General features: G+C 39.4%; 1 protein-coding gene across 1 annotated transcript; it reads right to left on the bottom strand.

The window, feature by feature from the left end:
• Positions 1-1,310: 1,310 nt before the first annotated feature.
• LOC306878593 (immunoglobulin superfamily DCC subclass member 3-like) lies at positions 1,311-10,274 on the bottom strand (the record flags this gene model as incomplete). The annotated part of the gene is made up of 13 exons (XM_079431015.1): positions 9,971-10,274; positions 9,592-9,736; positions 8,593-8,723; positions 8,377-8,514; positions 7,427-7,585; positions 5,451-5,616; positions 4,793-5,043; positions 4,391-4,555; positions 4,070-4,258; positions 3,690-3,806; positions 3,034-3,163; positions 2,822-2,948; positions 1,311-1,400 (listed from the first exon to the last, which is right to left on the bottom strand). Exons 1-13 carry the CDS (start codon positions 10,200-10,202, stop codon positions 1,311-1,313), a joined length of 2,040 nt encoding a protein of 679 aa, XP_079287141.1. The 5' UTR covers positions 10,203-10,274.
• Between the last annotated feature and the right edge of the window lie 648 nt (positions 10,275-10,922).

A 10,922-nucleotide genomic window follows, 5' to 3' on the forward strand; every position in this document is an offset into this window, starting at 1 on the left:
AAAGAGTCTCGTAAAACGTCAAAAGTCACAGCAGAGCTCAAACTCGTCGCCACCGGAGGTTCTGACGGATCCGAGAGGACCCGTTTGAAGACGCGTGTGGTTGAGGTAGAGTGTTTTTCCCAGCAGCAGCAGGACAGGCAGACGGTCAGACGGAGGCACGGCTCTTTGGACGGAGAGAGTTTTGGTGGAGTGGGAGGGGCTTAGGGAAGAGGGCGGGGCTTCAGCTGCACACAGGCTAATGCGGTGAATTATTAATGTCCAATCACACGACACACACCCATAACAGACTAACTCTTCATCTGTTCAGTCACATAGAACATGTGTTTTTGGTTTAACAGGATAAAGTTCAGTTTGTTATTCGTTAGTAACATTAGCAGAGTTTGAGGTTTGTTTGAAAACTCACAAATATCACACAATTAACACATTTAAATAATCACAAATATTTGATCAAATGTGACCCTGGACGACAAAACCAGATTTATACAGCATCTGAAAGCTGAATAAATAATCTTTCCATTGATGTATGGTTTGTTATGATAGGACAATATTAGAAAATCTGGAATCTGAGGGAGCAAAAAAATCTAAATACTGAGAAAATCTTCTTTAAAGTTGTTCAAATGAAGTTCTTAGCAATGCATATTACTAATCAAAAATTAAGTTTTGATATATTTACGGTAGGAAATTTACTAAATATCTTCATGGAACATGATCTTTACTTAATACCCTTATGCATAATAAAAATGGATAATTTTGACCCATACAATGTATTTTTGGCTATTGCTACAAATTCCTGTGCTACTTAAGACTGCTTTTGTGCTCCAGGGACACATATGAGCTCTGTTGCAAACCTAGTAAGTCGCCTACATAGACAGCACTGAAGGCATCATTAGCTGTATTAATCTGTCTTATAAGACACCTATCGACCTCATTCTAAGACAGCATCACATGCATCCTGTACATTCATGCATTTGGCAGATGCTTGTATATAATGAATTCAAGCTATACATTCCCTGGGAATCGAACCCATGGCCTTAGAATGCACTGGGAAAAAAGTTGAGGGAATTCTGACCATTTTACCCAGTATATGTATGTGTATTTATACTAAATGTGAAACTCCTAAACAGTCCTGTATGATGTTGCATGATGGTTAGGATGTTGTCTATGTAGGTCACTCAGGTTTGGAACAGATGCAGCGTGTCGTTTTGAGCGCTGAACATGTGTGTGTGTGAGAGTTGAGTTCAGTGTAAGGCTTTGGTGAGAGAGAAGCGGTCGCTGTACAGCTGAAGGGGGTATTTGGGGGTAGAGGTGCCTCATCCGGTGCCAGTATCAGTGCCAGTGTCCGGCGGATGGACAGGTTGAGGTTCAATCATCACCTGACACTGAGGAACCGCTGCAGCAGCCTGAGGAACACCAGGACAATTCATCACAAATTATATATGATACTAATTTATGACACATGAGTGTGTGTTTCATTCTCAAATGCTGAATGCATTATTTTATTCAAAAATGCATTTATTCTATAATGCTAAAAGTATTTATTTATTCTAAAGTCTATTATTCTATAATGTTAAAGCATTTTTTATTCATTCGAAAATGCTTATTTCTTAAATACAAAAAAAGTATTCTTATATGTATTTATTGTATAATGTTAAAAATATTTATTTTAAAGTGCTGTTAATCTATAATACTAAAAGTATTTGTTAAAGGGATACTCCACCCCAAAATGAACATTTTGTCATGAATCACTTAGCCCCATATCGTTCCAAACCCGTAAAAGCTTAGTTTGTCCTCGGAACACAATTGAAGATATTCTGGATGAAGACCGGGAGGATTGTGACTGTCCCATGGACTGCAAAGTGCGTACGCTATTCTCTGTCATCAGTAACGCATGGATACGTATTGTACGTTTATTTGAATGAATGATGCATTTATTTGATTTATTGATTTGAACGGAAACAGCGTATCCATGCGTTACTGATGACAGAGAATAGCGTACATTGAACCACTGATGGCAGATGGACTATTTTGACAAAGTTTTTTTTATACTTTTCTGGACCTTGACAGTGCAGTCCATGGGACAGTCACAAACCTCCTGGTTTTCATCCAGAATACCTTAAATTGTGTTCCGAGGACAAACAAAGCTTTTACGGGTTTGGAACGACATGGGGGTAAGTGAATATTGACAACATTTTCATTTTGGGGTGGAGTATCCCTCTAAATTTCTTCTAAAATGCTTCTTTCTTTTATGCAAATGTTTCTTTATTGTATAATGCAATTATCTATAATGCAAAAATGTATTCTAATATTAATTTTTTCTATAATGCTGAAAGTATAATACTTTTAATTTTAATAATTTGTTAAATTTATTCTAAAATGATTTTTTCTTTAATGCAAGTGTTATTTCTTCATCCTAAAATGCAATTATTCTATAATGCAAAAATGTATTCTAAAATGTATTTATTCTATAATGTTTAAATAATTATTTCATTTATTCTAAAATGCTAAAAGTATTCTTAATTTATTCTAAAATGTCTTTTCTTTAATGCAAACATTTTTCTCTATTCTAAAATGCAATTATTCTGTAATGCAATAATGCATTCTAAAGTCGATTTCATTTAACAAAGTATTTTGTTTTTATTCTATAATGCTAAAAAATATTTATTCCAAAATGCATTTGTTCTATATTGCTAAAAGAATTTAGTTTTTTTAATAGAGTCACTTTAATTAGCTTTATATATAAAAACAACAGAAGTCCATCACAACATCCTCTGTGAGAATCTCCATGTCTCTGCAGGTCTGTATTGATGTCGGTGATGTTCACCTGTGTTGTGAGCTCGATAGCGTCGGCCGCTCGGATGCTGGCTTCTTTAGCTGCGGTGTCTATCTGAGAAACACTCTGTTCTGCTGACAGAGTCCAGTCACCCTGAGAACCCTTCTGACAGAAGAAGCTACACACACACACACACACAGAGTCAGAACACTGTGTTTGATCATCGCAGTATGAGTGAGTGACGGAGAGAACGACAGACGCACCTGTGACGATAGCCAAACATCAGGAAGAGAGCGCAGAATATGATGCAGGCCATGCCAATGTGGATCCCAACCACCAGAGCCGTCATGGAGCCCTCGCTGTCCTGACGACAGTCACACACACTCTCACCCACTGCTCACACACACACACACACACACACAAAGTCAGGTCAGGATTATTATAGTGAACTAAACCTTCAGTGTATTCTGTTATAGAACATGTCTTTGCAATAGTGGAAAATATAGTAGATCACCCAATAAATACAGGAAATTCACACAAAAGCATACAGAAAAAGCAGAATGTGTGTTTTGTGTAAAGCAGCTGATAATAAAGATCTGAGTAAAGGTGTTATGAAAGGATGTGTATTGTATGTGATTGTGTTCACTGATGGTCTCTGTCTCCATCTAGTGTATGTGACATCACACCGCAGACGACTGATGCTTTCAGTGTTAAATATGAACAAATATACTATATATATTTATAGTTCAAATATGAACTATACTAGCTGAAAATATCAGAAATAAACCAGATTATCAAAGTCACATCTTTGATTTAAATAGATTTATTCTGAATTCTGTTTGTGAATCATTGAATCCCTTTCAGTTAAATTATTGTTTGTGGACATGATTTGCAGATGAATATGAATATGAAGCGTCACCTGCTGCCTCTTTCCCGCTCTTTTCAGTCTCAGCCAATGAGACGAGCCGTTTGTTGCTGATGCTGTCGCCGTTCCCGTTGAAAGCTGTGAGCTGAATCTCATACACCGCTGATGATTCTACAGGAGAAACACACACTGACCATCAGACTAACACACGTGTGAGAGAGTGTGTGTGTGTGTGCTGACCCAGGTTAGAGATGGTGTGTGTGTTGATGTGAGTGTGTACTGACCCAGGTTAGAGATGGTGTGTGTGTGTTGATGTGTGTGCTTGTGTGTGTGTGTGTGTGTGTGTACTGACCCAGGTTAGAGATGGTGTGTGTGTTGATGTGTGCTTGTATGTGTGTGTGTGTGTGTGTGTGTGTGTGTGTGTGTGTACTGACCCAGGTTAGAGATGGTGTGTGTGTTGATGTGAGCGGGGAATCGCTCCGTGTGTCTGAACTCTTGCTGTGGCAGCTTGCGATGAGAGAGTTTGTATCCCTCCACTCGACCGGCTTTAGCTGGAAGCTCCCAGAACACCTGCATCGCTGTGCTGTTCAGAACCTTCGTGAAGAAGCTGGGCATCGTGGGAACTGACAGACAGACAGAGACAGATGGGTGAGATTAGTGATTATTACCATTTTGTTTATATATAATATATATACAGTAAATATATAAATATATTTCATGAGTTTTATCAGTCATGTAAGCATGTATACTCTTACCAGCTCCAAGTGTGGTGGTGATGACGCTGTTGGACTGCTGACTGGCTCCCAGCGGTGAATACGCTTTAACATATATGGAGAAGGTGGTGGAGGCCTCCAGGTTTGTGAAGTCGTGCTGAAACGTGTCTTTGCTCACGGCTTCCTGAAGCTCGCTGCTGTCTGGCTCTGAAAGCACACAAACATCATTCAGTCAGTCTGGAGTCTGAGTATGATTCTGATTTTGATTCCGAGTCTGATTCTGATTCTGATTCCGAGTCTGATTCAAAGTCTAATTCAGAGTGTAATTCTGATTCAAAGTCTGATTCTGCACCTGATTATGAGTCAGTGTCTGATTTTGATTCTGAATCTGATTCTGCATCTGATTCCTAGTCTGAAGGTCTCAGTATGTCTCTGTCATCTCACCGCCCAGTTTACGAATGTGCAGCACGTATCCGATGATTCCGTCCATCACATGCCGTTCTGGCTGCATCCAGCGCACCCGCAGGGAAGTGGTGGAGAGCGGCGTGACTGTCAGATCCTGAGGGGCTTCTGGGAGATCGGTGGATGGTGAGACGGCGAGACGAGCGCTGGCCTGGTTGGTTCCTGCGCTGTTCTCCGCGATGCACTGATAGATGGCCTCATCTTCAGCCGTGATGCGCGTCACTGCCAGCGTGCTGCAGGTAAACACACATCATCATTTACACCATTCTCATCTTACTGAGACATATTATTGGAGATATAGAGCGACCACTGATATTTAGATAATTTTATGTCAGTATCTGCTGTACTGTTAAAAAGATCTCATTGATTTACATCACAAGCAGCAGAATTTCAGCATATAAATATCAGCATCTGCAGCATATTCATATTCTTGCTCAATTGAGTCTCTGAATAAAACTGAGCTGTTATTCCTCCATATTCTCGCTGTATCAGACTATATGAGCCTGATGGAGGAAATTTGATACTCAACATAAAACACATATGCAAACTTGCTTATGCATATTTTGTTTAAATATTCAATAAACTGTTCCAATTCAAAAAGTTAGATTATTATTTTATATGTCAGGTTTCTGGCTCGGACCTGTTGTTGTTGGTGAGTCTGACGTTGTCTCCAGGCGTGAGGATCTTGCCGTTCTTCAGCCAGATGTGGTGTGGATCAGGAACACCTTGAGCCTGGCAGGTGAAGACGGCACTGCTGCCCGCAGGCTTCGACACGGACTGAGGCCACTGCAGGAACTCCGGAGGAGCTGAACAACACACAGAGAGAGAGAGAGAGCGAGAGAGAGAGAGAGACAGAGAGACAGAGAGAGAGAGAGAGAGAGAGAGACAGAGACAGAGACAGAGAGAGAGAGAGAGAGAGAGAGAGAGAGAGAGAGAGAGAGAGAGAGAGAGAGAGAGAGAGAGAGAGAGAGAGAGTTCATAACACGTCCAAACTGACAGAGAACAGCTATTAACCATAATTCACATACTAGATCAAACATGTTTTCAGCTAAATTTGTGTCTTAAGGGGTCCATTTAATTGTTTTTTACAAAATGCATTTTTATGGTTGTCAAAATTAATTTATTTGTCACAAATAATTTATATCTTAGAATGACTAATATGCATCATTCTGTGTCTAATGACTCTAAATGTGTAATTGATCATAGTCTCAGAGCTCATTTTATCTCATCCTGCTCATAGACTAAAATCATTCACACTCTATTCCATGTTTCATTTATTGATGTATGTGGTAAGCAGTCGTGTGATGAGCAGGACAAACAGAGGTTTCATTTCTATAAACAGTGAATTTATGCTGCTGCTTCTGTGTTTTTGTCCTAAAAATCACCCCATCTAGCTCTCTCTGGTCCATCAATCCAGACCACAAACGCCCCCCCCCCCCCCCCCCCCCACACACACACACACACACACGCACGCATCATCTCCTGCAGGCCTGCTGGATTGAGGTCAGGGGTCATAGGTCAGAGGTGATCCATCACCCAGACACAATTATTCCTCCCCCTCCGCCTCGTGTTCTTCTATTATCCATCTGTCCGTCCCACTCAAACACAACACAATCCCTACAACACGCTACAATACTGTAAAATACTGTAGTAACGAAACATCAAATACTCCACAGCACGGTTAAACACTAAAATATTCAACAGCGCTGTAAAATATTCTAGCAAAACACTATCAAATACCCCAAAGTGCAGTAAAACACTAAAATATTAAATAGCGCTGTAAAATACTTTTTTTTAAAACAACATAAAATACTCCACAGCACTGTAAAATACTCTAGTAAAACAACATCAAATACTCCATTGCATGTAAAACACTAAAACATTCAAAAGCGCTGTAATATACTCTTGTAAAACAACATAACATACTCCACAGTGCTGTAAAACACTGAAATATTCAACAGCACTCTAAAATACTGTAGTAAAACACCATATAATACTTTACTGTGCTATAAAACACTGAAATACTCTCCAGTTCTCCAGCTGTATTGTAAATGTAACACGTGCTGTAGTTTCATGTGATCTCCAGTGTTTGTGGCTTTCCTTCATTCAGTTCCTGTGGGGTATGTGTGCACTTCTTGTCTTTTATCTTTATTAAATATGCCATGTCAGAAGATGATTTTAATAAAACACATGAACACCCATCTATCTGCCAGTCTGTGTCTCCATCTGGCCATCGTGTGTGTGTGTGTGTGTGTGTGTGTGTATCACAGCTGCTGCTCAAACCAGACCATCTACAAGCTCCTCCCACATGCTAATGAGGCTAGAGGTGACCTGGGGGATTAGGGGGGTGTTAGAGGTCAGAGGTCACAGTTAAAGCCCTTTGTTCATATTTCACTGCTCTTATAGAGAATAGAGTCTGTGTGTGGAAATGAAGCCGGGTCTCTGGTTAGCTATTGTTCCGTCTCCTGTGTAACAGGAAGTGCATCACTAACATCCTCACATACTGACGGTAATTAAAGTTGGAAATACTCAGCTTTTCTAATGAGTGCTTCAGTTACACTAAACCGAACTGAACTCCAGATCTGGTTTGTGTGATGGTGTGTGTGTTTATTGTACCTTGCACCACCAGTCTTCCCAGCGCGGTTCTCCTCATCCTGGTTCCTGGTCTGTTGGCGGAGCAGACGTACACACCTGAGTGCTGCAGAGACACGTCTGAGATGATGAGGTTACCTGTGCCCAACACCTGGATGCCCTCCACGCCGATGGAGCGACCGTCTGACAAACACACACACACACACACACACACACACACACACACACACACACACACACACACACACACACACACACAGTGTCCAGAAATCAAAAGTAGTAATAACTAAAATATATTACAATTAATATACGTTATGAATGCTCTTCAGGATTTCTGCTCTTTTTAATCAATAATTTTGCATAATTTTCCCAGTCATTTTTACTCACAATTGAATCTTACTACATGAAATACTTTTGAGCTTGACAAAATATTTTTAGATTTTATTAATTTCCATGAGTTTTCCAGGTCTAGAAATCACACTTTTAAAGTGAGTCTCTCTCATATTATCCCATTTTTCCAAGACCATGAGAATTCAAAGACCAAAAACTGTTGCATCACAATAGTTGCAGGTGTAGACACTAATGTAGCTATAGTTAGAATTATTGCTCTTTATAGTTATTGTTAACATTACAGTAATTATCATTATAATAATTATCGTTGTTGATATAGTTATCATTATTGTTTTAGTAATTAGCTTTCATTATATAGTTGTCGATAGTTATCCTTATTTTTATGTAGTTATTATTGTTATAGTAATTATCATTATAGTTATTGCTATAGTTCTTATTGTTATCATCATTATTATTATCATTATAGTTATTGATATCGTTATCATCATAGTTCTTCAAAGACGTTAAGCAGTTGTTGAGCGGGTGAATTGAAATGTGATATCTTGAGTTTGAGTTATTTTTGTTGTTTTAGTTGAGTTTAGCTCATTTTGTCATCTTGAGCTGATAATGTGATTTTTGTTTACCCAGCCTGCTCCAGGACACGATGGGCCGCGGGTTTCCGGTGGCGATGCACTCCAGGATGGCGGTCTGGTGAACGTTCAGAGTGAGATTCTGTGGCCCAGAGAGAATCACCGGCTCCTTATAGAGACGATTAGCTGCGACTGAGACAGAGACAGGTCATTCAGAGATGCTCAGCGGTTCGGATCGTATCATCCGATGAAGGACCGGCTCAGCTCTACCTGTGACTGATAGCTGGGCCTCTTGACTGTAGCGAGTGTTTGCGATGTTTCTAGCGACGCAGCGGTAGCTGCCGCTGTCAGCCTGACGCACTCCTGTGATGTGCAGGATACCGTTTGGCAGGAGGGTGTACCTGAACACACACACACACACACACACACACACACACAACAAAGTCAGATTAACGCTACGTTAACACCAAAATCAGTTACTATAACCATAAAATTTTAATAAATTGTAATTAGTGAAGTTCACACCACAACTATAATGACACAGAGGAACGATATCACTGGAATTACATTCGGAGTGATCAACGCTTAGAATAAACATGAACATTATTATCCACTGGTGTAGATGCTGATATAGTTATCGTTATAGTTAAAGTTATCATTATCATTCTTATCGTTATAGTTAGTGTTACAGTTATTGTTATCATTGTTGGTATAGCTGTTATTGTAATAGTTATTGTTATCATTATAGTTTTTATCATTATAGCTGTAGTAATTGTTAGAGTTTTTCTAGTTATATTTTGCCATTATAGTTATTGTTATAGGTAATGTCAGTTATCGTTAGATTTATCATTATAGTTCTCATTATCGTTATTGTTATCATAGTAGTCATTGAACTGTTTCTATTATGTTTATAGTTACTGTTATAGTTATTATCGTAATAGTTATCATAAGTAATATGATAATCATAAGTAATAAGTAATATTATAAGTAATAATAATCATTATAGTTAGTTATATTTATTGTTATAGTTCTCATGATCATTTTTGTTATCATTATAGTTATTGTTATGTTTATAGTTATTGTTATTGCTGTGATTGAGCCTTAAATGCAGATAAACCACAGTGGGTTTCTGGCTTAGAGAGAAAAAAATGTCATCCATATGTACAAAGGCAAATGTCCACACATTGCAGGTTTTCAGTTCTTTACAACATATTTAATATTCTAGTGTTTGTTTCAGGCTTTATTCATGTCCGTGAGTGTGTGTTTAACCTGTTATCATCAGCGTTGAGTGTTGTTCTGTTTCTTTCCCAGGTGATGTTGGCCTCTGGGACGCTGCTGACGGCGCAGTGAAATCGAGCAACGCCACCCTCGTCCACGCTCATGGATTCTGGGTGCGTGTGGAACTTGGGAAGTGCTGAGAGAGAAGACAAATGAGTTACAGATGCTCAAATCACTCCAGAAACAGACCCTAAACCCCTCTAAAGCCACCAGCAAGCTACATTAAGCTGGTTTAAGCACGTGCACCGACTCTTGAAGTTTCTCCTAAAAAAGACCCAGGATAGTAAATTAAATCTCTAGGAGAAGCTGTTAAGATATCACAGTGCTTTTTCTTAGTGAAGCGTGTCTGAAGCATGTTTACGTCACTCACAGGCCAGCTGCACGTGTGCTTTGCGGCTGATGAGTAGCCCGTATCGGTTCTGGGCCGCACAGTCGTACTCGCCCGCGTCACTCTCGTCACCGTCACGCCGTTTCTGGAAGTTCCGGATCAGGAGCGTTCCGTTATCCAGCACAGCCGCTCTGGCTCCCAGAAAAACGGGAAGGCCGTTCCGCCGCCAGGTGATGGTGATAGGCCCCTCCCCCTCTACCTGACAGTCCAGCATGAGGGGGCGGTCCCTCACCGCAATGACATCACTGGGTTCTTTGATGAAGGCCAACTCTGAAGCTCTGCCCAAACCTGAAGGACCAGAGCAGGAGAGCGTGATAACAAGGAATAAAACACAGAGAGACATGAGTCTGAGTAATCTGAGAGCTTACGAACCATTCATGATGATGATGATGAGGAGGAGGAGGATGATGATGATGAAGTGGTGGTGATGATGATGCATCATGAGAGATGATGAAACCTTGATGGAGGAAAACTGTTACTCACATAACAATAGATATAACATAATGCAGTAGAACCGATACAGAACCAAATAAAATACTCAAGCAAAGCTTAATAATCATTCAAATTCAAATTCAAATCAAATTCAAATTTTATTTGTCACATACATGTACATACATAGTACGACATGTAGTGAAATGTATTGTACGACTGTCCAACAAATTGTCCAACAAAATTAAGAAAAACTAAGAAAAACTAAGAAAAACTAAGAAAAACCAAATTTAAGAAAAAGAAAAATCATATCAGATTAGTTATTTTTAAATTCAGTATTTATAATTGAATATATTTACCGCAAAAAGTGATGTTTTCCTCAGTATTTTTCTCTTGCTTTCCAGCACAGATATAAACTTTCTTAAATCTAGATACATTTACTGGAGAAGCAAAATGACTGACATAAGTTGTCTTGTTTTCTGAGAAATTGGAAAATGAAGCGAGT

The sequence above is a fragment of the Barbus barbus genome, assembly GCF_936440315.1.
Source record: "Barbus barbus genome assembly, chromosome: 12".
Classification (NCBI taxonomy): domain Eukaryota; kingdom Metazoa; phylum Chordata; class Actinopteri; order Cypriniformes; family Cyprinidae; genus Barbus; species Barbus barbus.